The sequence below is a fragment of the Pezoporus wallicus genome, unplaced genomic scaffold, assembly GCF_028554395.1.
Source record: "Pezoporus wallicus isolate ANWC-B61680 ecotype Strahan unplaced genomic scaffold, APGP_CSIRO_Pwel_v1 contig_5967, whole genome shotgun sequence".
Taxonomy (NCBI): Eukaryota; Metazoa; Chordata; class Aves; order Psittaciformes; family Psittacidae; genus Pezoporus; species Pezoporus wallicus.
This window is the reverse complement of record NW_026639377.1, coordinates 1,638,383-1,665,894: the sequence shown is the minus strand read 5'-3', so window position 1 is coordinate 1,665,894 and position 27,512 is coordinate 1,638,383. Positions and strand designations below refer to the sequence as shown.

The window sequence follows — 27,512 nt, the reverse complement described above, 5'->3', positions numbered from 1 at the left end:
GGTTTGGGTTTCTTTTTTTTTCCTGGAAGTGGGTGAGACATAGGCAGTGTGTTGTCTTGGCAAATATTGTAGCTGAATCATCTCAGTGATGTCATACAGTAATAGTGTACCTAGTGCCTTTTAGCTGCATGTTCCTTTTTTAGGAGAAAAGGATGTATCCTATATTTGAAGAGTGTAGTCAGTGACTACAGTTTTCAGTAGAACACTAGAGCACAGTATTTTGCAGGTAGACGATACCCATTTAGGAGCTGGAATAGTTGCAAATCCACAACTGCAAAAGTGGCACTTGTTTTATGTCTTTGTGTGGTACTTCCATTTAAATTAATGAGTTTTGAATGTAAAATTGTCTAAGCAATGCCAGAACAAAATCCAGTAATCCTGACTTTTCATTCTAATTACCACAAGACAGCAATCAAAAAGACTGTTTTTTGACTCGGAAACTTATTACATTAAGGATTGATTATATTTAAATGTTTTAAACAATGAATTTTTAGTGAGCCAATTTCCAACAAATAGAAGCTTGTTTGCAGTTTGTAACAGTGTCAAGTTTAGGAATGAGGTCACTTTTTTTAGCAAGAAAGTAGCAATAAGCAGGAGGTTCTGAAATGCCAGCTGTAATTAAAGATCTGATTTTTCATATGGCCACTAAATTCTACACTGCAGAACTAAATAGGCACAACTTAATTAAGCAACATACACAGTTCATTTGCTTAATGCATCCCCCCCCCCCCCACCTTCTCACACCAGGCTATTCTGTTCTCAGAGGTTGTCCTGAAGAGCTGAAATTACAGTGATTTGTTAAACTGATTTAAATTCCTGTGTAGACATTGTTGTTCAAATTTATAATTCCATTAGGTCAAAACTCACATTCAAAATAAGTGTAGCTGAATTTAAGCAATTAATATTCATAGGAATGTATTAACTCAGAATTCAAACTTGGCTTAATTACTTTATAGTTTAGATTAGCTTTAGTGAGAGGAGGGATGTGTAAGCATATGATGTAAGAGGAAGTAGGTATGAATTTATGGCATGCTGCTACCTTGTAAAAACCTGTTTGTGCTCTCTCATTTTTCAGCATCCAAAAGGACAAAATGGTAGGCAAGAGTCCTTTGTTGTGTTGAGGGTTTTCTTCCTTCATGGGAGAATTAATGTGCTTTGCATTAATGGTTGGTGGATCTTCATGTGCATGAATGCACAGATAACTCACAGCAGATAATATTCTGTGTATCCACACCATAGGTTGCTCTCTGCTGTAACTTGTGTGGCCTTATTCTGTCTTTATGCCAGTTTTAGTGCAATAGAATTTCTCAGTTTATTAAAAAAAAAAAGTATTTCAAGTAGTCTTTATCATGTTGGTTTACATTTTGTTTCATCTGTGTTTTCTTCCTCCTTTTGTACTATGAGTCAACAGGGGCACATAATATTTTCAAATAAATGTAGATTTTTTTTTTTATTTTTAATAATAATACTTTAGGCAAGAATAGAGCTGAACCTCTCTGAGGTACTTTGATCAACTGAGCGTGGGTTTGGACATACTTGTGGGGAGGCAAAGATGCCCAACAGTATTGCTGAGAGTTAAAAGGGTGACAGTATTGCAGCAGCATAGCCTGGTTCGATGTTCCAAACTGGAAAACATTTGAGGGATATTGCACTTTATAATAAGAATGAAGGGCTTTGATATCAGATGAAAATTAGGCACAGCCAGAAGTTGACCTTACATAAGTGATAGATAAGAAGGCTGAGATACATGGTGCAGATGGAAAATAATCCTGTAAGAATTTTTAACCCCAGGGCTGGAGCACCTCCCATATAAAGACAGGCTGAGAAAGTTGAGGCTGTTTAGACTGGAGAAGGTAAGGCTGTGAGAAGACCTCATAGCAGCTTCCAGTATCTGAATGGGGCCTACAGGGGTGCTGGGGAGGGACTGTTCATCAGGGACTGTAGTGATATGACAAAGGGTAATGCGTTTAAACTTAAGGGAAGTTCATGTTACATATAAGGGAGCAGTTCTTTGTTGTGAGGATGATGAGGCCCTGGAATGGGTTGCCCAAGGAAGTTGTGAATGCTTCATCCCTGTCGGTGTACAAGGCCAGGTTGGACAGAGCTTTGGGTGACATGGTCTAGGGTGAGGCGTCCCTGCCCTTAGCAGGGGGGTTGGAACTTGATGATCTTAGGGTTTTTTCCAACCCAAACCTTCATATGACTTCAGGCATTTCATTCTAATTTAGCATGAATGTTGCTGTGGGCTTTTTGAGGATTCACAAGTACTTTGTATGCATTTTGCTAATTATTTTTGGAACCGCATCAGAGAAGTCAAGAGTTTGAGAGGTCAGTTTGTCATTTCAGGTCCATTGCTAAATAGATTTTAGCTGCCTGTATTATGGGGGCTGGAAAAAGGACATGGCACATGAAATCGATGTGTCAGATGGATTAACTCACAATATTGTGCATGATGGCATTCTCAGAGTGGGACACGTCAGTATTGCAGGGGTTAGAGTTTGCATGCATGAGAGGAAGATTGTAGCTATGGGTATTGCGTCTTAGTCTCACTTCTCTCTGTAGAGCTCTGATGGCTCAGTTGAGAGATCTTTGCACTGGCAAAATTAAGGAGATGTTTTGACCCAACTGCCTTGCAAATTATGATCATCTCTTAGCCTTGTTTTTATTATGCATAGGCCCTCATCACCAGTCTCTAGCTTAGGACAGGTACAGAGGGATGGTTTCTGTTTCCCCTTTGGCTATTGTGTAGAGCTCTGATATTTTTCCTGTTCCCAGAGCGCAGTTACTAGCTGCAGGGGGTTATATTGTTGCTGATTCAATCCAGCTTCATTTAGCACCATGGAACAGTCCTGCAAGATGTGTATTTGACACATGTCTGGGCTCCAAGATTTCAGTGCTGAGGCCCCTTCCTAACAGAGGACCCAGAGGTTTCTAGCCTTCAGAAGTTGTTCATGAATAAGGAGCTGGACAATGCAGGATGCTGAGGAATTGGACATGTAAATGTTCAGTGCTGTAGGAGGCATTTAAAAGTTTCTTGGGTGCAAAAGTTAAGCAGGCTGAGAGAAAAGGAACAGGGAGGTGAAGAGGTTAGAAGAAGTATTGAGCTGAAGACAAGACTTGGAATTCAGAAGTGTGTGGAAGATGTCAATTTTGGGGGATGAACATTGGGAACTCTTCTGTGGGAAAACCGTCTGTCTTTGGTTCTGAATTAAACCAAAGCCTGCTTTACCTTGATGTTCTTGCTCATCTTGTTGTCGGAGAGGATTCTATAGCAGTACCTTTATTTTCAACATCAGCATGTTCAGCTCAAGCCAGTGGGAAATGCAGGTTTTAAATGTCTGAATATAAAGTAATTTATGATACTGATACTCCTGGTGATTCTGCTGGTACTGATGCAGTTCCTTTAGTTGAGTGGCTTTACAATTTTCTTTGGTATCAACATGCATGTGGGATTGTTTATATGTCCCATTTCAAAACAGTGATAATGTCTCAATGCTACCAAAACTATTGCTGTCAGCTATTGTAGGAAACAGTATCCTTGTCAGAAAAGAACCAGTTTTGCATGTATATAAACTCTTTGGGCCTTTGTTTTCTTTACTTTTATGGTGTTTTGTTATTTTGGGTTTAGATGTCACACAATTTAAGAGGGTCAGGAAGAGCTGTTCCACTGGTTGCTCAGTATTGTAGAAGCTCATCCTTTTACTGATATGTCTCAGAGATGCACCCGAATGAAATGTTTCAATTTGGAAACTAGTAGTTTTGTGTAACCACTGGAGTGTACAATAAGAATAATAGTAAATAGTTATTAAATGAAGTATAGAAAAGCTCAGTTCAGTAACAGAGGAACCAACTAGATTTTGGTACTTGTAGTTTTTGGTTTCCTCCACCTTCTCCTGAGGCTCTTGTCTGAGGTGACCCATAGGGAATTCTTCGTCTTCAGCCTCTTGGGCACCCACCCTGGGCGTGGGCTCTTTTTGATTAAGCTTTCATAGCCTCCCAGTGTGGTTGCATTAGGACCCCCAGGACTGGGTGCCCTTACAGATAGCTGGCCACAGTTTCCAAGTGGTAGGTGCTCAGGTGTAAGAGTTGGTCTTTGTAAGGGGCATCTGGTGATTGTGATCAAAGAGAGGGTGAGAAATGCTTGTAAGGTTTGGAAAAGCTTTCATATTCCTGTTTGTTTTGCATACTTGCAGTGTTGGTGTTTTTATTATCCTTAATGTTATTACCATTTTATAAAAATATTGTGAGGGCTTTCTTGTAATTATAGTGGGAGTTATACATTTTTAATAGAGTTTAATGTTTTTTCCATACAAATATACAGAGCCATTTTTTTTCCTCAGGCTATGAACATTACTTTCATTTGAATCAATACATTTCAACTGTTAAATATGTCAGAGTGTCTGTTCTAGCAAAGAAATGCCACCTTTTGGAGCTATAAAATACAGTGAATTGAAAGCTGACACCTAATATATTTTTCATTGGATACAGATGTTCAGTGCAAAACTCATTCTTTCAGCTTTCATAAATGAGAACAGAACTAAAATACTCCAGCTTAGTGCACAATATGCAGTGACCAAATTGCTAATGCTGTTTAGCATTTAAAAGAATGTAAATGTGTTGTTAAATAGCAGAATGCGATAGAAGAATTTTCCCATGTCTGTGAAAGGAGAAAATAGCTCTAAATATGTTTTAGGCTTTTTAATGTTTGACTAGTGAAATAATAAATCTACAAATCATGGAACAGAATAGATATGTAAAACATTTTTTTTTTTACCTCTATGAAAACTTTTTATTTTAGTTTGGAAAGTATAATCTTGTGTAGTTTAAAAATACTTGAAGTATTTTTTTAGAAAAAAAGAGTTTATTCCAAAATGCAATACTCTAAAGCAGTTACTGTAACTGTAATCGTTCAAATTGAGCTTTCTAATGGCTTTATACCCCTTGCCAAAAAATGCTGATGGGTAAATAGGAAAATATGTAGGCTAGAACGGTGATAAAGGCTGTTGAGGTGCTGGGATGGTCAGGGTTTTCATCTGTGGGCTACTATAGTTTCAAGTTCTGGCTTCAGCTGAGCAGGAGGCACTACTGAAATATTGGCAGTTATGCACAAGCTGCCACTGAATGTCTGCAGTTCTGCTACTGCTCTTATGCCTGGAGAAGTCATTTAGGGATCCAGGAGCTGTAAAGTGGGCTATATGGCAGAGGGAATTAAGGAAGAATAAAAAAATAGGAAAAAAAAAAAAGGGGGGGGGGAGGAGAAAAAACTTCACATTAAAGATATTTCTGAAATGGAAATGTGTTAGGGGTTAAAAAAAAAAAGCTTCAATTCAACTGAAAATGGAAGTCTGCTGTTGTATCTGATTTGCTGCAAAGATCTTTAGTTCAGTTTTTTTATTTTAACTGACCACGCTGAAAACCTAACATTCCTTTACCCAAAGGATGCCGAAGCCTCTAACAGTTTTGAGGCAAGGGCCTTGAGAAATGATAGGATGGTTAGAGTTGGAAGGGACCTTGGAGTTCAGGTAGTTCCAACTCCCCTCAGCTGTCCTTTAGCATTTTTCTAAAAATACTGCTTTGTGATACTGTGATCTTCAGTGTTGTGCCACTCGCTGTCAGATCACAATGTACCAGCAGTATATTGCAGAAGTAGAATGATAACTTCTGATTATCTGCTTAATATTTGTTACTTTTGAATGTTAATTTTCACCTCTCTTCTGAATGAAGAGCTATGGAAAAGGTTTACTTTTTTTTCCCCCTAAATATACTTTCCTTAGATTTTATGTTTGTTTTATTTTTTTTTGACAAAAAGATTTTGTGAACCTCTTCTAAACAGAATCATGCTCCAAGTTTCCAGGCATCTCATGGAAAACAAATTTCCCCAAACAAACCATTTTGCTGGTTTGGTCAGGCAGCTGCTTGGTGGTTAAAAATCTGTGGCAGAAACACCTGACCAGTAGTGGACAGACTTTGGCCTGTTGTTCTGCTCAGAAACAAGTCAGTTTGGAGCAGCAGGAGTGGATCTGGATGGGATCAGAAGCTACAGTCGTAGAATGGTTTGGGTTGGAAGAGGCCATAAAGATCATCTAGGTCACTCAGTTTTTCAAACTTTTATCTTTTATCTTTTTTTTTTTTTTTTTTGGCAGGGTAGATAGAGTTACTGATAGTTGCTGTGTAACAGCCTATGAAAAATCATAGCATCAACTAGGTGGAAAAAAACTTTAAGATCATCAAGTCCAAGCATTACACCAGTACTGCCAAGTCCACCTCTAAACCATGTCACTAAGAGCCTCAGTGAGTTGATAGTGTTACTCCTGTCTCTGAATGACGTATGTAAATATCACCAAAAATAAAGCTGTGCTCATAGGAAGGTCAGGAATTAGTCCTTGATGCTCTCTTGAAATTAGTAGAAGAGGCAGAAAAAATACAGCTGGTAGTCTAAAAAGTGCCCAAAGAGAAGGCAAATTTTCCAATAGAAATGTGAAAATAGAAAACCTTCAATAAGAGAAAGGAATATTTTTACATGGAAATGCTGTTAAGATCCTAGAAGTTTAGTCTAGAGTGGTGAATGATTACCATTTCCTCTGGATTGTCCAGCCTGCTCAGAATGCACGTCACATCATGGGGCTCCTGTGATCACCTCCACCAGGAAGAGGTAATTATGTGTAATGGAAGGTCATCTGGTCTGCTGTAGCCAGGGAAGACCATCTGTGGCAGCTAAAGTACAGTGTCATCTAGCATGATGATAGTTATGTTGAAATCCAACTATTTTGTCTTTGCTCTTTGGGTGAAAAAATCTTAATTTGCGTGGCAAGTAGATCTAGTTGAAAGTGTCCTTCCCCATGGCAGGGGGTTGGAACTAGATGATCTTTATGGTCCCTTCCAACACATTCTAGGGTTCTATACTTCTTTTACAAAATAAGCTATTCTGTGTTAGCAACTCTTCCACTATAGCTATCCATGCACACTGGTGTGAACTATACTCCCTCATGTAAAGCAGTATGTTAAAAGCACTGGAATTTCATAAGTAAAATGAGATCTGTGGAGTCTGATGTGCTAGAATTACTTTTCAGATAGCATGTGCCTTCCCAAAGAAAGCATGTCATTTCTGAGAAATTTGCTGCATGTCTACTGGTAAAATAGGAGTGAGGTTATTCACTAAATATTCAGAATAATGCAAGTTTTTTAGTTCAAGTGTATTTCAAATTGCTGCCAAGAATTCCACTGATTTCTCTTTTTACACAGATGCAGACATACTTTTACACGCTTTCTGCTATCTTAATTTTCTCTTTGCTGTTCAGGTAGAGAAATAACAGCAGAAACCTTTCTGGAGAAATTGGATAATGGTGCCTTGCTTTGTCGGTTAGCTGAGACCCTGCAGGAGAAATTTAAAGAAAACAGCTTTGATGCAAACAAGCCTGGCAAAGTAAGTGTTGGTAAATGTTCTAGCATGTGTTATCAGTATCTGAGCTATCTGTTTGGTACTGAAATTTCTTGTGCAGTTGAGAGGTTTCATTTGTGAAGGCTCTGCAAATGATCAGGGAGGTAATTGCTCTGTGTAGAAAAATTATAATATCAAATTGGGGGAATTAATACTTCTTGGGTCTTTATTAAAGTAACTATGAGAAGCAAGTACTCCAAAAATTACTTGTGTGAAGACACAGAATGAAGTCTAGCAGTGTGACGTGGTAGCTAATCGAGAAAATGTGATCCTTGTATATATTTGCAAAGGGAATATTAAGTAGCTGTGGGAGGTACTTCTTCCTCCATAAACAGCTCAAAGGAGGCCAATAATTAAATTCTATAGTTGGTTTTGGTGGCTGGAGTTTACAGTTCATGTTGGTGGACTGGAAGGTGTTCATTCAAGAGCTGCAGGGATGATGTGGAAAGATTCAGAAGATACCCAGGATCTTTGCAAAAATCAGGTTAAGATCTTGCTTGACCACAATCACCCTTTCACTTCAATAATTTTCATAGGACAGTGTTACTGGGAGAAATTCAAGAGTGCAACAAGTTTCTTCCTGGGACAATTTAAGTGATTGACATGTTAATGCATGTACTGTGAAACTGTTTTTATTTTACTTGTTCAATTCAGATGCATCTTCCTTGACAGGTGAAGCAGGCAAATAGACAGCTAGAAAAAAGCCCAAGAGCAGAAATCACATATTGCATCTTCTATTCTTGATGTTTTCAAAACTACTCTGCAGCAGAAATCAGGGTACAGCATAAATTTTATCAGCAGTTCTGAGAGCCCACAGCCTTGTGTCAGCTGCAGCTGCCTAAGTTGTTTTTCTTGGTTCCAGCCTAGTAATTGTTGTCTGCACTAAGATAGGCTTTAATCATTGTTAACTTTCTGTGAATTGGGGGGTGTGTTTTGCTTGCTTGGGTTTTCTGTTTATCTGAAGAAAAAGGAAGTGATAGTTGGGAAGAAAGATAAGAACTAAAGTAGAGAAGGAAGGAAGCCTTTTTCCACAAAGGAGGAAAAGACAGCTGGGACTCATATTTCATATTTCAAATTATAATCAGGGTTTGGTTAGTAGAATTATTGGATGACTTGAGTTCCTCTTTGTAATATGGTCCAGCCTGTCTTCACCTAAGGGGTGGCCTGTTAGCATCATGGTAGTTCCCAAGCTGAGAAAGCACTTACGGCAGTCTTCAATTGAGTCTAGAAACTAGCTAGGCAGAAAGAAATGTTACTTCTTGGTTTGGTTTTTTTCCCCTCAGCAAGCAAAGAAACAAACAGAAAGTGCCATTATTGACAAAAACAGCTAAAAGCTGACCTCTGTCATTCAGCCTCTATCAAAATAGATAAAGTGCTTTTCCACCCATATATAACTTTGAATTTTGTTAGATAGAAGCATATTGATAGCAAATGAGTGGCTGCCAGAAGGATCAGCTTTCAGGCAGAAGAAGGTTGCAGCTGAGTGAGTGAGACAGGATAAGGCTATATAGATAATGGGGGAGCTGTAATCCTGTGAAGTCCTTCTGCAAGCTTGAAGATTTGGTCTGTTTTTCTAAGTGAAGTTTTTCCTTGTAAGCGATCTACTTCCTAGATGGCAAAGCTCTATAAAATCTTATGAGTTTAGTTTTGTCTTACTGGAAGATGATATATTCTGTTCTGCTTGATATGTGCTACTGATCATGAATTTACTTGTGAGCTCTTGTGGGCTGTCTGGCCAGTTTAGCAGCTCTAGCAACACATGTAAGAAAACATTAAAAACTAATATTGTATATACTGACTCATCAGTTAATTGCCGTAATTCCTTAAGTTCATATTGCAATACTCTACAGAGTGGCAGAGATTAAATCCTGTTGCTTCTGGGTTAACTGCTTGTGCAATGTGTTTCGAGTCACTGTAGGGTTTGCAGTTTGTTTCTGAACAGGACTTCATCATTCCCTTTCTTATTAGGAAGGACTTAACTTTCTTCAGTTTTCAGGGACCCCTTAGGTCAGCATCACCCTTTTTTGAGTGTGAAATAAATCGGGAAAGCATAAACCAAAGGAGTTGTGCCTCCCAAAATATTGTGTTTTCCAAACCTGGAAGGGAGATGGTGGTATTGACATAAAGACTTCCTCTTTGTGTCATTTGGAGACGCCTGTGGATGCTGGGGACATTTTCAGAAGAGTTAAGAAACTACTGGTAATGCCTTGGGGATACAGCTTGAAGAAATGGAAAAGGAATTAAAAGGTATGTGATGCAAAAGCAATGTCCTCTTTCCTTAAAAGTCAGAGGAAGGCAATGAAAGAGTAACATTTTGGAAATGAAGGAAGTGAGTAGCTTTTTATGAGTGGCTGAGTTCAGTTAGGGTCCTTCCATGTGGAAGGAGACGGCATGGGGGCATATGGTGAAACCCGAATATCGGAGATGGCATGGTAGATGTTCAGCCTTATCTGCGCAGAACACATGGGACATTGAATGAAGCTGGTAGAAACCAAGCTGATTTACAAACTGGTTGGAAATATCTTTTCAATGAATGCTAAAATATACCTGGGTTCAAGAACACAGTGAGTAAGTAGTGGAAGAGAGATCTCTTTGAAAGGCTGAATACACAGGAACCACATGTAGGTGAGGAGGTCTCTAGCTTAAAATAGTTGGAGCTTGAGAAAGTACTGAAAGGTGTAACATGTTTGCTAGTCTTAAATTCTTAACTAATACTTATGGCCAGTCTGCAGCTGGGTTAGGTGAACCTTTAGTTGGCCTCACAGGGTCACTCTTATGTTCTGTGCATTACTGCTTCTTGAGAATAAATCCCTTTCTGGTTGTTCAGGTAGATAGTGGGAAAACTATCCTTTCACAAGGGTCAAACTTCAAAGAAGTTATTTTAAATTAAGTATGTACTCTTTCTGTCTAAACATGCCTCTTTAGAATGTTAGCAGCAATCCCTGCAGTTAAAAATGGTACCTTACTCGCATTGGGCTTTGGAATCTGTTATCCAGAGGGAGTAATGTGTGATTGAGAGCAGTGGGGTTTGGCAGCCTCTGATGCTATTTGCATCATCTCTCCTCATTGGCATTGTAAGCTTAATGCCATAATAGGCGTTTTTGGGTATTATCATAGAAGGCCTGAATATGTCCTCCACCAACCTGCCTCCCTAATCTTGTGGTCTTTGATTTGTTAATCATTCAGTAAGAAGTTACTAAAAGCATTTCAGTTTATAAATATGAAGTATTTAATAGCTGTTCATTTCAAAGGATCTTATGCACTCGGTTCTTCTGCAAATCCAAGGTGACTATAGTCTTCATTGTTAAAGCAGCAAAACCATATGATTGTGAAAACATTGTTGTATCTGATCCATTGCTTCAGACAGACAAAGCTTTGAATTTGAAATGGAAATTTTAGACAGTGAGGACAGCATTAGACTGGTGCGACTCTATAACATATTTGTAAAGAAGTAATTTTTTCCTCTTTCTGGAGATTTTATGGTCATAAATAGATATAGTCATGTACATTTATAAAATGACAAGGTGCCCTGGGTTCATGACTGGGTAACATGACTGCTACTGCTGAACCCAGGACACAAGGGGATGACAGATATCAGTCTTAATAAATGCTCAAGATTTGTGTGGTACTAAGCTGTTAGAACTACCTGTGCTGCTGCTGCTGCTAATGGTCTACTATCTAGAAACTACGGACTTACTAACATAGCAGGACTTATTCCATTAAAGTGATTCATGTCACAGGATGGTATTTTGTAATTTTCTCCCATTGGCTTGGATTTCATCTCTGTGCTCTCCAGGCAGTATTTTAATTTTCCTGACAGTTAATTTGAGAATTTCACAGCTGTACAAACAAATTCAGAGCATCAAGGCATATGCACTGTGTACAGAGCCCACAGTTGCTTGGGCTTAGTTTAGTAAGCCTGTGAATTAAGATTTTTAAAATAAACATAAATAAATTTTGTTAATTATTATCACCATTTTAATAGATGGGGCATAATAGTATGCCCACCATCCTTGAAGCTGCAGATACTTTTATGAGCATTACACTTTTCAGTGTTTTCATGTCAAACGAATGCAACCTGGCAAACAGGTTGAAGATGATTCATCTTCTTTGCCTGCATTCTGGGAGGTTAATCAGCTAAATCTCAACTCAAATGACTTTTAGAAATACTTTGGAATACTGAATTGGAATCTCAAATTCAATCTCATCTTCAGGAAGCTGGGATCTAGGTTAGATTTGGCCTATAAAAAAAATAGAAGTACAAAAGAAATCCAGATGCAAATATTTGATAAGTCCTAGGATGCTTCATTCAAATATGCATTTAATTTTATTATTCCAGTGGGATCTGGTTTAATAAGGTTGAATTGAATGTGCAGTGAAGCAAAGCTGTTGTATGGAAAGCAGAGAGCGAATTTTCTTCTTGGATGTGCACATGTACTTCCACTGAGAGTAACTTTCACAGTTACGGCCATTTCTGCGCACAGCATTCAGGTATTTCCTAACCTTAAGAGGTTCTGCCCACAGCTTACCCCTAGTCCTAGTATCTGAAGTGTATTTTACAGTTATTCCATATCCAAAGCTTTCACTTGCTTCTGGGAAATGTACTGGTACTTGGTTGGTTGTAGATCACTGTCACAGCATTGGATTCTCAGAGTCATGCAGCTTTCTTTGGCCTTTTGAGTGCACTTTCAAAGTCATGTTATGCATGTTGAGAGTTAGAATTAAGAGATCTAAACTGTTGTTTGCGATGGAAGATTTTTTTTCCCTTAATTAAGTTTAATATTGAACCTGCATCTCGGGGCTGAAACAATTCAGCAGTTTCGCAACTGAAAGCTCACGGTTTGTTTTAAGTTTCAAGATACTTATGCTTCTAAGGACAGTTATAACTGTCCATAGAAGTAGACGGTGAAGGACTTGTGTCTTGACTTGTGAATTCTATTAACTACTTTGAGCACTTTGACTGCACTATTGCTGTCCCATTTGATGAGCTGTGATTAGTATCAGGTAGTTTCTATTTAGAAAATAAATTGATATTTGACTCCACTTCTTTACAAGAAACATGAACACTCATGGTTCTCTAAATGCAAGTAAGAGATAAACCTTTGTTTGTGAATCTACTGCTTCAAAGAGCATTGTGTCCCCTCTGCTATGGGGCCATAAGCAAATATAGGGAAGCTGGTCTTCCTAAAGAAGAGAATCTGGACCAATGGTTTAGGATTTGAGTCATCACCAAACCAGTGAGAGTCAGGATGGAGTAACAGCTCTGGGATTGCTCTAACAATTTATAAGAGCAAAAGGTATATTTATGCTTGTTCTATCTTTTCCATCAATGATGTGAATGGAGAAGTTAGCAGAATCCTGGAGATTCACAAGGAGTAACAAGTGCCTCTGAGTCTCCAAGACATGCATCATCAAAGCAAGCTGAGTGTTTGGCAGCACTTCAGAGATGAGGCAGTTTTGTTTCAGAAAATCTCATGAATCTTCATTATGATACATTGTCACATAGGTAAAGTGACAAATGAACATGATACTCTAACCCTCATTTGTAAGTAATCCAGTAGGATCCATTCAGGTCTTGGACAAGGTGAGCCACTTGTACAGATACTGTAACGTTAAATTGTTATTTTGGTTTGCAGAAGACCATACACATAAATGATAGAAGGTATAATATATATAACATGATGTTAGTGTACTTTCATAGAATCATAGAATTTCTCCTAAACTGATTAATATCAAACCAGGGGAAGAGAACTAGGGAAATATTTAATACCTTCCCAAGGCAGCTAGCTTGGCTGGTGGGCAGCAGGCGTGCTTGGCAGAATTTAGGAGCTGGTTTAAGATCTAACTAAACCTCAAAGTAGTAAAGACCACAGTATTTTTGAGCTCTTAAAAATGAGGAGGCTAATAAAAAGCTGTTGGAGCTAAATATTACAGTTAATAAAATCAACACTGAAGCTCTTAGAGCTTCACTTAATGGAGTTGTCAGAGAGTGGATGTACATTAAAATTATTCAGGATAGTAAAATACAAAAAGATAGACCAAACCACAGAACTTATTTTCTTCAAATAGAAAAGGTCCTGCCCGAAGGAAGTCTTCCTCTTGGTAAATGATTGAGGTGCTGTGCAATGAAAATTAGGAATTTTATAATTTCCTTTTACTTGGTCTTTCTGAAATATAGTAATACTTTTTGATTACTTACTGCATCGAAGTATTCTCAATTAAGAAAATGATTAACATTCCTAAACAGAATCAGATGTGTGTGACTGCTATTAGACCATCCATAGGTAAAATAGAATTACTTAAATGGTTCTTAAATTTGAAAAAGTTATGAATTTTCATTCCTGGAGGTGTAACTCAAGTTCAGATGGAAAGGGCTAAGAATAAATGTTCTCTTTGGACAGTCTCTTCTGTATTTTGTCTGCTTTAAAGTATTTGCCTTTGAGATATGTGGATCTTGCTCTTAGACCATGGATGGCCAAGCTGAAAGTCTGATCTAATCAACATGATGGTTTTATTTTTACTGTAGATTTCAGTTTCTCAAGGTTACCTGTGTCTTGTAGGTGGGATGGATTCCCAGCAAATACAATATTCTGTAAGTTTGGCACCTTGAGCCTGTCTGTCCAAGGTAAAGAATCCTCAGCTATAGCAGAGCCCTGTGCAGGTGCTCTCTGTAAGTTATAAATCTGAATTTCCAGCTGAGAATTGCATGAATGTTGTTAGGCTATGAACAGATTCTTTGTGGTCTGGGGCAGCAATTTGCTTGTCTGCAGACTTGTCCTTTCTGGAAACTTTTGTTTTGCAGGAAAAGCCAATGGAGCCAATTTCTAATCATATACAATATAGATATGGCCCTCAGTTCCTTGGGAGGGGAAAAAAATAAAAGTACAGCATTGTCTTTGGTGCATTAATCTTTATAGTGGCAGACTGATGTGGTTATGAAAGGAAAAGAATCATCTTGCAAAATGACTCTCAAGTGCTAATCCATCTGGAATAAATCATTTCCACAAGACTAAAGCTGTTTGTTAGAGAATTCCTTGTACCTTTCTCAGACAAGTCAATAGCTTGCTGAGCTCATGAATTCAACTGGATTGCTACGAGGTTTCTTGCAGATATTGTAAGATTTGCCTGCAACAGGTCATGTGGACAAACCTGGAATGCCTCAGCAAATAAGTCTTACAGCTAAAGCTTTTCTGCTTGCAGGAGGATTGCATGTTAGGATGGAGTTTTGTGCCCCCTCCCATGCATAAAATGAGATTTCTGAACAAATTGAAACTATTATGTAGTGGTCTGCTTGGCACCTGCCAGGTGAATACGTTGAAGAAATTCTTAGAGGCTTTTAGGTACACTTTAAGCTTTGCAGTGTGCTGGGGGCAAAGCTACATAGTCCTGCAAGGAGCACTGAGACATCATGTCTCTCCAGATTGTTCTTCCGGCTGATACTCCTTGTCCTATGGGAAGCGTGGGTTGTTCCCTTGTTTGGATGGAGCACAATTAATCTGTGTCAACTGGCCTTGCTCTCATCAGTGAACCTGAGGAATGGATTCTCTTGCATACCCTCCTTCCATTCCTACTTGACATAGCAGAAATAATCAGAATTTGCATCTCAAGGTAATTGTTATGGAAAAAGCAACACTATTGAAGCAGTTAATTCTTGTTAGCTTCTGCTTTGGAAAATATCGTAATGACTCAGACTGAAGATCAGGTTAAGAGAGAACCAAACTTTGATTTCTAATAATATCATTATTACTAGAGGGCATCTCCAGTTTCCATAAGAGATTAGTTAACATTGGTTTTGTATGCAATACTAATATTTGGACTCTTAATAAAATTTGTATTAAATCTGCAAGTTTTCATGACAATTTTACCATTACTTAAGTCTGGGTATTGCAAATAGGGATACCGTATTTTCTGAGAGAAATACATAAACAGCCATTTTGAGATTTGCTGGATTTTCTCTTACGTGAAATGTATTATAACATTCCTGTTATTTATTTTGTTAAATCTTTAAAGCAAACTAAAAATGCTTGGTTTAGATCATATAATCACAGATTGGTTTGGGTTGGAAGGGACCTTAAAGCTCATCCAGTTCCAACCCCCTGCCATGGGCAGGGACACCTTCCACTAGACCAGGTTGCTCCAAGCCCTGTCCAACCTGGCCTTGAACACTTCCAGGGATGGGGCAGCCACAGCTTCTCTGGGCAACCTGTGCCAGTGCCTTACCATCCTGAGATACCATCTTAATCTCCCCTCAGCTTAAAGCCATTCCCCCTTCTCCTGTCCCTACAGGCCCTTGTCAAAAGCCCCTCTCCAGGTTTCTTGTAGCCCCCCTTTAGGCACTGGAAGCTGCTCTAAGGTCTCCCTGGAGCCTTCTCTTCTCCAGGCTGAACCAGCCCAGCTCTCTCAGCCTGTCTCCAGAGCAGCGCTGCTCCAGCCCTCACAGCATCTTCATGGCCTCCTCTAGACTCGCTCCAGAAGCTCCATGTGCCTCTTGTGTGGTTACCCCCAGAGCTGGACGCAGGACTGTGGTTATGGCATGGGGGGAAAATGGTGGGAGGGGTAGCTTTCTATGGGGCTTTTTTATTTTGACTATTAGGAGTAGTCTGGAACAGAAAGGTAACAAAGGAAACAGAAAGGCTGAATGGAAATAAGCATATATTTTTAAAAGCTTGAGAAAATACAGTTTAGATCAACTATCGTCAGCTTAATTGTGGAATTCTTAGGTCAAACTTAGTTTTAGTAGTTCTTAGGGAATAATGAATAAGCAAGAACTACAGAATTTAGTCCATTTACCAACAATGAGTCTTGAACTTAAGATAATGAGCCAAATTTTCTGAAACAATGGGAATAGTGAATATAGAGCCATAAGCAGTGACTGCAATGCAGCTGGAGAAAACAGAAGTCACTTGGAGGCATAGACACAAATTTATAGCTATCATAATTATGTCTAATCTGTTTATTTAAAAAAGCATGTATTCCCATTTGGGCTTGTATATGTAAATTGGCCCCAAATGCTTCAAGTATACAGTAAAGCTTTGTTCACAACTTTAGAGGCTGATTTAAGGCTGGTTTGGAAATTTGGCTGTATAGATTAACATTCCAACATGTTTTTCCAATCACAGACAATTTAAAACTCTACGCCAGTTTAGAATTCTCAGGGCTCTAGCAGTTTCCTTGTGGTTTCTAATTGGCAAACTCACAGAAAATTAGATTCTTTATCATAAAGGAAAAGAAGTTCTTAAATAAGAACATACACGGCTTTGGAGAATCAGACTTACCTGCAGTGAGCTATGTGTGAATGTTTTCTGCTGAATGTTTTCAGCGTCTGCGTGAAGATCACATCTTTGTTAAACATCTGTAAATCCAAAAAGCAAACAGATAAAGCATCTGAAGAAATCTGACTTGCTTTAGACTGCATGAATCTTTATCACAGTTTTCCTTGGCAATTGACTTGGTGTAAAGCAGAGTTTGGAACTTATGTTGCAGGAAGGGCTGGGAACCTCAAACTTCAGAAGGTCAGCAAAGTGTGAGGTTGATCACTGAGAGAAGAACAGGAGGAAAAGAGGCATGATTGTAATACAGCCGTGAACCCAGCATTTAGAATGATGATATCAAGGAATGTGAATGGCTTCTTACATTTTTTAGTCAGGCCGCCCGGGGAAGCTTATCTACTTTAATGCCATAGCTGAAGAAATATGTTGGTTATTTGAACTTTATTACACTTCACTGTAAGTGAAAGTACAGAAACATCTTTCAATATGAAATTTTAGAACCTATAATATATTTTGATGGACTTCAGCTATTCAGACATAAGTGTTGTCCTCGGCTTGCGTTCTGGAATGATTAAGGGGAAGAAGTGATTTTGAAGTTTGAGACTAAAATGAGTTGGTTTTGACAATGTTTAATATTTTTCATATTTGTTTTGAGACAATCATGTCCCCTTCAAGAAGGTGATGTTTGATAAGATGATTGTTGGTTAAAAAGATACTTTTTGAAATGTATCCTATGAAACTCCACTCAGATTTGAGTAGTTTATATCTCATGGAAAAAATGCTACTTAATTCATGTAGTTGCCATGTTTATTCACAGGTCATGCTGTGTGACCGTGAGATAGCCACAAACAACTTGGTGAAACGCAGTCCTCCTGGTTTTCTCATTAAATTACAATATAAATGAGGGAAATTCAGAAACGAGGCTTCTTCAACTTCTTCAGCTAACCCTACATTGATTCAGCTCTGGCTTCTGTGGTTGTGGTGGGGAAAAGCTCACAATCGCATATCAAAAAATAAGGTGCAATAGTCCTCTGAAAGAGCAACTGTGAGAATTGCCCCATTGTGTTCTAATGGAGTTTACCTAAGAACCTGTTATGAAATGCTAATTTTATCAATCCTCATCATAACATAAACTCTGAAAACTAGAGGTCTAAGGACAAAGCATTTATTGCATGGGAATGAACTACTGAATCCCAGGCTCTGCCTATTGCATTTGTTTTCAGGAGCCCCGCCAGGAGGTCTTTGCCATGACTCAGTAGGCATAGCTATGTTAGAGAGTTAGATGTCTCGAAGTTTTGACTGTTAATTTAAGACCTTCCCAAGATTTTAGACTACAGTGACTTAATTCCATCCTCAATTACACAAATTGAGTGGGCAGGAACAGAGTCGGACACTTTAAATGGGCTTTTGGTTGTCAGCTTCTCTTACAATCAGCTGTTGGAATAATCTCCCCAGGCAAGTGGTGGACTCCCTGATGTTGGATACTTTTTGAGATTTGGCTAGACAGGCTGCTAGGACATCTAGTCTAGGTCATGTTTTGGAAAGAAAGGTTGGACCAGATCATCACTGAGGTCCCTTCCAACCTGATATTCTATGATTAGTTGTGCCTCACTTGCTTTCTAATGGAAGATTCCTGGCTGTTGGTCTCTGCGTTATCCAGCTGCCCAACAGCCAGCCTCTCTTCAGTGTCCACCTTATTCTGGCAGACTTTGTGACTTCTGTCTCCATATGTTGAAATGGATATGTCCCTTGACTACATTTAAATTACTTATTAGTCAAATAATCAAATGTGCTTAAACTGGTGAATTAAGCTTCTGCCTTGCCAAGTTTTGACATGATTTACTTCTGGATCTCCCAGTTGTCTGGTGCATTGTATGTGAATTGAGTCATCTCTTGCATTCCTTGATTTTCTAACACTACTAGAAGTAGGAGTTGTAGTGTTTCAGTTGCATTAATTTTTCATAACTATTTATTAACCCCATCTTTTTCAGGATGGTAACCAGTGTGTTCATTATTCTGTGTGACCAGTAGAGCACTTAGAACAAAGCCATGAATCAAATCTTGACTTTAAAAACTATATTGTTGTTAAAGTAATCTTATTCTCTATCTATGCTTACTCTTAGGAATATAAAACTAATTCTATGTGAAAGAAGTGGGAGACGCATTCTACTTTGACACTAACTGCATGGTTAAACCATTAACTTGGTTCTGCATTTATTTTAACATTGTAGTTTATATGTTGATATAAAGCCTTGATGATATTAATTATTTTTATTTGCATATCGTAAATCTGTTAGGTATTCCAAAGAGATCACAAATGCTTTCTTAGAACCTAGGAAATTGACAGAGTGACTTCTGGCTTTTGATGTTCTCTGCAATGATTATATAGGGTAAAAATCTAACCAACAGGTGATTTTTAAACTTGAAATCCAACCTGCTATTCCATTTAATGGTCTCTCTCTACAGTACTTAATATGACAGTGCAAAGACTGTATTTCACTGAAGGAAAATGTTTCCCCAGTGTTAAAGCATCCCTAGGCAATTCATTTATTTGTTGCAAGTGCCATGTCATTTTTCGCTCATCTGGAAGCTGTGCCTGGTTCTGTGTCTGTTGAAAAGCTGGGCAATTTTGATTGATGTTTCCAAAGCCTTTGAAACGTCCATGTTGGGTTTTTGTTTTGAAAATTTTCCTGGATTTTAACATTTATTGAAGCTTTGGGAGGGTTGAGGAGGGGGCACAGAATTTTTTTTCTTAGGGTTTTTTTTTTTTTCAGTGGGAAATGGTTAATTGTAAATTCTGTGCATGCATTTCCGTATGCAAAGTTCCTTCTATCCATTTTGATTATTCATTTAGCAGGTTCTTTTGGTTGTTTCTCCAGTCTTTATATTTGGAAAGCATTCTCTCCCATAGTAAATGGGGTAGGGAGAGAACAAAACTGGGCCCACCTTGCCCAGGAGTAGTTATTTTACCTTGTGGGTATTACAGTTTCATTTATTTAATGTCTGATTCATACTTTACTTTACGGCTATTGACTAAACCTGAGTTTTGGCACTGCAAAGCAGGCTAAGGTAAGCCTAATTTTCCTTTGCTGGAATGAGTGCCTGGGCCACTACTTCTGTAATTTATAAATAGCATCTGAAACTTTTTAGGTTTGAGTTTCTGAAGAATTAGAAATAGCAGCTAAGTTGACTGTATTGTCACTTTGTGGTGAGGTGAATTGCAGCAGCTCAGTAAAAGTAACTTCTGGTAGCAATGAGCTTCAGTTCTCTTAGGTTTAACAAATTAATAAAAGACGGGGAGAAAAAAATCATTTATAGAGAAGATTGTGGCAGAACTTCTTTGATATTCCGTATCCTAATGAGCTAATTTTATAAGGAGGAAGAGGGCTTTTCTAAAAATACCTGAGCAAAATAAGGGAAGAATTGAAGAAAAAGAATAGCTCTGAGGTCAGTAGCAAGAGGCGAGTAGTAAAGGCAAAAGTGTAAAAAGTTCTGAACCAGATATGTGGGTTTCTAGCTGATATACTCACATTTCAGTATGAATTTGTGCTCACATGGCATATGAGAGACACCCCTGCAGTGAGGTGCTGCAGTCTCCACAGAGTAATTTCTCCCCCCATTTTGGTCAATGTAGGACATCAGGTGATAAAAGCAAATTTTTCCTACCAGACAATCAAATAGGCTGGAAAAGACCTTTAAGATCATCAAGTCCAACTGTTACCCAGGACTGCCAAGTCCACCACTAAACCATGTTAAATCTATAACCTACCTAACTGTAACCCTTTTACATGACAAGCAACATTGCCAATCTTTTTCCTTTAATTCAAGTGGAAGTGACTATTCAAAAATTTGTGAAGTCATAGAATCCCAGACTGGTTTGCGTTGGAAGGGATCTTAAAGCTCATCCAGTTCCAGCCCCCTGCGATGGGCAGGTACGCCTTCCACTTGCTGCAGGTTGCTTCAGGCCCCATCCCACTGGCCCTTGAACACTGCCAGGGATGGGGCAGCCACAGCTTCTCTGGGCAACCTGGGCCAGAGCCTCACCACCCTCACAGGGAAGAGCTGTTTCCTAATAGTAAGTAAAGAGGGAAGTATGATTACAAATCTTCAAAATGTGGCTCAAGTCTGCTGTATAAAATGGGGGCTTTAACATGTTTTTGTTGTCCCTCATTTTGGAAAAATGGTACAAAAATTACATTTTTTCCATGTGATTTCAGAGCATGGGTGTAAGAGACTACCTTTTGGGTTTCAATGTGAACCTGACAGCATTTTTCTAGGATAGCATCATATGTTTCACTCACAGTTTCACATCCTGCATGTGAAACCACATGCACACACATCAACAAGACAAGATTGCAAAAGGATTGTGACTGGGGAATTGTTTTCATGCTATTTGATAGGAGTAATTGCGGACTCTGCTGTTGCAAAGCAACTGCAGTTATATTATACTATGTCAACAAAAGTCACTTTTGCCATATGGAAACCTAATTACTTCAGAATGATCTGTTAGAAAGTACTTGTGAGATAGTCAGGCCATTTATACAAATCAGTAAAAAATATTTGCCCGTGACGCCTTTAAGCTTTCATGTGTAGATTGAATGTTACTATGACAGTTTTGGAAATACTAAAAAAGTAGACTTCTGTTTAAAAGGTGGGAGGGAAATTTATGAGGTGATCAGAAAATACGAGTGTTTCCCTATGATTTTTGTGATCAACCTGATTGTGCTGTTGTTGAATAGAGAAGAGGGTGTTTCTTTTGCTGTTCTCTTCAGCAAGACCCTAATATTGTGGGAAATGCTATGAAATATAGTGTCCTATAATTTAGTGAGATCGTGTGAGGCCAGGGATATTTATCTGTGTAGTATTTGTTTCATAAAATGACTTGGAGCTTTTATTTTTTCTTTTCCTTAAATAATGTAAGCTTTTTTTCCTTCTGTAGTCCAGGACAAGCCTCATTTTTATATTGTGAGTTTCACTTTTGAGTTGGTTAGGGCACCCATTAATCAGACAGTTTTTCGGTTGTCTGAGCTTCATGGTGAAGCTAAGTTGCCTGATGTGTTTAAAGGCCTATCATAGTTGTCAAGCTGTCGAAGTGTAATTTATGGATAGTTCGCAGTGGTTTATTTGCTGAGTCTAACTGCACAGATATCATATGATTCGTATGAATCATATGAATATATATATATTTCCTATATACACATAAACCCTCTATAATGAAATCTATGTGTGAACTATGTAAATCTATGTAGAAATCTATATAATACATATGTAGATATCTATATGTAGATATATATGTAAATCCATAGATATGTCAATGTGTATACACATAAATGCTCTATAATGAAATCTGTATATGGAATATGGATGTGTATATATGAAATCTATATCGATTTCATATGAACTTGAAATATATTTCTATATAACCTATATAGATTTCATCTATATTTTCATATGTAGAAGAATTCAATATAGATTTCATGTATACACATAAACCCTCTGACTTGCTTTTTTTGAAAAAAATTTCTATAGTCAGTCAGTATGATCTACCTAAATCAGAAAACAAAATACTTAGAACCAGATTTATTCATGTGTTAGTACAGGGGAGCTGCAGTGACCCAGCCGAAAATTAGTTTTCTGCATTCCTGCCAGGCATTGCAAAGCCTTCCTAACAGCCCCTTAAAAGAAAAGCAGAGCTCTTTCTCCCCTCTGTCTCTTTGCTTCTAGCTGCTTTTGTAGTGCTGAGGGCATCTCTGCCAAGGAGCAACTCCTGGTTTCCAGGACTAGTCTGACAATGTATTACTTCAAATACTCAAGTATTAATGGGAAAAGAATTTCATTATGTGTAATTTTAATGGTATTAAACTAGTTTATAGCTGCTGGTAGTTTGGTTCTGTGAGAATATGAAGCAGCGTGTTGTATCTACAGTGGACGTTTTATGTATTTAAAATACAGTACCATGAAATGGCACCTCTTTGAATTTATTGACAAGACAGTCAATTATAAACTAGCTATGATTTTCTGAATGGATTGAGTCCAATGAAACACTACAAAACACAGAATACTTGCTGTTAGGACCTGAGGGGACCCTAACAGTTTTGACCAGCCTCACCTGGTACCTCAGCCTCCCCTCTATGCCTGTGGCCCAGGAGCTACCTTTGTCCTTATCCCCACTTTTTGCCTAAGCTAAGTTGTGGACAGACCATCTCCAGCCTTTCTTTTAGCTGGCTGGGCTTTGTGGCCTCTGCTGTAGCCTTGCCCCTGGCCTTATGTTCTGTTTATTGATCAAACATCCCTGGTAGTGTTCAAGACCAGGTTATACAGGGAACAGCCTGGTCTAGTGGAAGGTGTCCCTGCCCATGGCAGGGAGTTGCAACTCATATGGGTTGGAACCCAGACCCTTCTGTGACTTTGTGACACTAAAACCTGACTTGTCACCTTATTTTGTCACAAGGCAGCTGGCTCAAGCTGTTATGCCACCAGCAGTGCCTGACTTGGGTGCTGTGGGACTGCTCTGTTGCCAGTGAGGGCTGCCACCACCTGTGCTGGGGTTACACTTGGCTCCGGGCTCATCTTCCTTCACAGAGCAGCAGAACTCTTCCTGCTCCTGGCCTGTTTCCCATCTTGCTCTGTGCTGCTATTTCTTAGCCAGTTGAACATCTCTGCCCACACTGCTTGCTCCTCTCCTGCACTGGAGGAAGTAAGGTCAGGTTAGACCTTTGCTAAAGAAATTATTTTCAGGAAGGAACTTTTTTTTATTTTTTTTTTTCAGTTTTTTTTGTAAGATTTTAGTAGAAAATCATGGAACAAAGGGCTTGTTTTGACAGCTTTTCTCTGAATGCAGACAGGACTAGTTGACCTTCCTCCCACACTCTGCCAGAGAATTTTGTCTGAGTCCTTTTAACAGAAGTTGGTGCTCTTTTAAGGTTATTAGACTTGTCCAATTAAAGTCTCCTGAGGAAGGATGTAGGTGGGACAGAGGTGGACAAATGCTGCATTACTTCTTCCTAAGGGCTGTTAAATCATAGTTCAACATGTGAAGCAGTCTGTGGCATATAATGTGAATTTACATCGGGGTGCAGATACTCATTGTTTCTTTGAAGACATTAGCATGATGTGAAAAGGGTGCTAGGCTAGAAATGTGTCTAGTGCTACCAGCTTTCGTTTTTTTTCCTCCCTTTTGAAAAGAAAAGAAAAAGAAACCAAAGGCCTGGTCTTTGAGGAACTGAGCATCCCCCACTCCCAGAAGAACAAAAGGGATTTAAAATAGTGTCTCACAAGTTGCTTGTGTCTTGATGTGTAAGGTTGTTCCATATCTAGAGCCCCTTGGAAGAATTCAGGTTTCATTGGGCTTTATTTATTCTGGATTTAGTGGATAGCTGTCTTCATTTCCCTACTTCCTCCTTCCTTTTCCTCCCTTATTCTGAATAGTCCAGGAGGTGATGTGATGTCTGTGACACAAAGGTTTATTTGTATTTTTCTATAAAATATGATGTAAAACTGGTCAGTGTTTTCTGCTAATCCAATATAGAAAAGTATTACTATCTCCTCATGTTTGCAATTTATTTGGTTTATCAGGTATATAGAGGTGAGTAGTTCTATGCATCTAGGATACTCTATACAATTACATTGCTTCTATCATGTGTCTAATACAAAATCCTACAGAAACTTTTTCTACATTTTCTACAGTTTAAATACTGACATTAGTATGCTAGCAGCAGCTGTTGTAAGGGCAAGCTTACTCCTGTGTCTTTTTCCCTGTCCGCATTTCCAAGAATTATTTTGGACTGTTAAAACCAGATTTTTGGACATAGAACTAGGAACTAAAAAAGACCCTATTTTCAGTTTTCTGCCTCTTAACTCACTTGCCATCAAGTAACTACTGACTCCAGAAGGTAATAGTTCATAAAGCAGCACATTCAAATGGACTTGGGGTCTGAATTCCTCCATGGTTTAGATGTTCCTAATGTTGGTTAGTAACAATGCTTCATTCTTTAACTCTTTCTTCATTTTGCCCTGGGTGATGACTACTTTTCATTTGAGGAAAAGAAACCTTGAATAAGAACTAAATGCTGAAGTATTCTTTTTACACATCTTGGTAAATGTACCAATGCAAGCAAAAAGTCATTACTGCTTGCTTCAGATACTGATAGGCTATATGAGTAGCATCTCCTCCAATATCAAAATCATATAAATTAACTATTCTGGAACACGCTGAGCATGTCTCCATGTTACAGCTTGATCTCATTGCTATTAGATTTCATTTCTTATTGTGAATAGGGGGCATTCACATGTTGTTAAATCTGAGACTGTGATGTTTCTGAAGTGCTTATGGCCTCAAGACCTATTGCTTTGGACTGTGGTTTTCTCCTAATATACATCTGAAACTAATTAACCCTTAATTCTGGGAAAGTTCAGTTCCAGGTTTAAGGTCTGTATTTATAAAGTTGGGGTTTTTTTTTTGTTTGTGTTTTTTTTGTTTATTCAGTGAACTGGACCAAACACGAATTCCCAAATTTGTAGTTGCTAATATTCTGAAGAAGTTGCTAATATTTGTTCAACCATTATGATGCTTTTGAAAAGACTGTGGTTAACAACTTCATCACTTCTCATTCTTCCTTGCTTGCAGTTCTTTAATGGACAAGGAAATACGTTGGTGGCAGTCACCCATCTATACAAAATCTGCATATTGATTTCATAACACTAAAGTATTGCCTGGTCTAGTGGAAGGTGTCCCTGCCCATGGCAGGAGGGTGGAACTGGATGACCTCTTAAGATTGCATGAGCCCAAACCATCCTAGAGTTCTATGATTATGTTAACATGTGTCATTTATCTAAATAGGGAACTTCTGTTTTGCAGACCTTACCAGTACGGAAGATTCCATGCAAAGCCAATGCTCCTTCAGGGTCTTTTTTTGCACGGGACAACACAGCAAATTTCTTATCCTGGTGCAGAGATGTGGGGGTGGATGATACCTGCTTGTTTGAGTCTGAAGGTTTGGGTATGTATTTGTTTATATAGTAGTTGGTAATTGTAAATAACCTGTGTGTTCGCCTTTGAAGACAGAATGGCTCTCTTACTAGAGCCTGACTTCAAATCTGACCTGTGTCAAACTGTTTTAATTCTGTCCCTTATCTGAAGCTTGAACGAATAAAGTACATATCCTCTGAAATTCATAAGTACATGAGGCAAAAAAATCTTGCTATGATTTCTTGCACACAGATGATTTTTCATCCTACACCCACTTTTTTTGACCATGGAATGCAGTTCCTTAGTTGGCTGTGTAGGGTGGTGTATTTCTGTTTCAGGAGAGTGGGTTGTCAGTGCAGGCTCTGTTTTGGCTGGAGGCATTTAGCTATTCATGGAGCTTCAGTGGGTTGTGCAGAAGGCAAGAAAACAGGAAATTTTTTCTGTTGCCTGTACTGACCTTTTTTCCACCAGGTTCTCTTGTGCAGCTCTGGATAAAAATTGTCCAACAGTAGTGCTTCAGAGTGTTCCAACAAAAGAATTGGACTGCTTTAGGAAATCACTGTCCTTCATGTCTTCATGAAGAACAACTACATGTTCTTCATTATTTTAACTTTTCTGTCTTCAAAGGAAGTCTTACAGCAGGAGTTTTTTAGCCAAATACCATGAAACAAAGAGAATCAAATGTTTGTTTGTTAGCTGAACTCAGATAAAAGTGCAAAGCAGTTGTGATGATAGCTCTATTTCTATATAAGACAAATGAACACACTGTGATGAATCAAGAGGCTTCTTTGTTCTGTTGCTTAAAAGGTCTTTGCCAGTTGAAGTTCTTATCTGTGTGATCTGTTTCCCTTCTTTTACAGTCTTACTCTTCTAGCACAACTATTTCTGAAGCAGTTTTTTTTTCTTCTCCATTTTTCTATTTTTCTTCATTTTTCTATTATTGCATTCTGTGAGGGTTTTAAATTATTTTGTATGTCCAGGAGAAGATGCTTGGCAGAAGAGAAATTGGTATCAATCAAAAATAGGAGGATATATGTATTGTCTCTGTTTTGTTAATTAAATCATCAAGTTGAATTTCTTATTGGATGTGGTAAATCATGCAGAAGATGAACAGCAACTGTGTTTCCAAAGATTTGAAATAATGGAGTAATTGGACACTACTAGGACAAAGAAACTTGCAAACACAAGAATGAAGGAGACCCAAACCTCCAATGTCTGAGAGAAGCAGAAGAACCTGTGGTTAATAAAGCGCTTGAATTAATTTATACTTTGTACTACTGTGGTAAACCCAGCAGTTTATCATTGTTCCAGTAATAGGTTAACTGCGAAATTGAGAGCATTTTGTATAAGGAATTTGCTTGTGCATCATTAAGAAACAAGTTCTTGTTTAGAGATGGAATTGGCATAGCTGAAATACCAACATTCTCTGGATAAGTTAATTTTTACACTTACACAGTGCTTTGACTGCCGCAGTAGAACACGGAGTGCAAATGCACCTGGAAAGTTGATATTTAAGATGAACATCTTCATCTCTCAGAAAAGTGAAATGAAATTGCAGAAATACATGTTGCGCTCTATTAGATTTGTTTGATTAGTGAATGACTTTCTTGTCTGATTGAAACTAGATTCTGTTGTCTTCCTGCTCCAAGTGCTACTGTTTATGTACTTGTTGAAAAGACTTACAGTGCTGGAAATAGGATTAGGACTTGGTAATATTTTGACTCATTTTTCTAGAGTTGGGAAGGGGGTACTAACCATGCCACTTCTAAAAATGATAAAAACAGACGCTCCTCTTCTCCCTCAGTTTGTGCTAGAACTCGTAGAAGTGTTGATTTCA

The 27,512-nt window shown here is 38.4% G+C and overlaps 1 protein-coding gene across 3 annotated transcripts in view; it reads left to right on the top strand.

Moving 5' to 3' along the window:
- Nucleotides 1-27,512, top strand: part of GAS2 (growth arrest specific 2) — a 90,206-nt gene that overhangs the window by 10,401 nt on the left and 52,293 nt on the right. For all 3 annotated transcript variants that reach the window (XM_057414392.1, XM_057414390.1, XM_057414391.1), the window contains exons 3-4: nucleotides 7,299-7,423; nucleotides 25,565-25,706. In XM_057414392.1, the coding sequence (XP_057270375.1) occupies nucleotides 7,299-7,423; nucleotides 25,565-25,706 (267 nt within the window). The remainder of the gene's footprint in view (nucleotides 1-7,298; nucleotides 7,424-25,564; nucleotides 25,707-27,512) is intronic.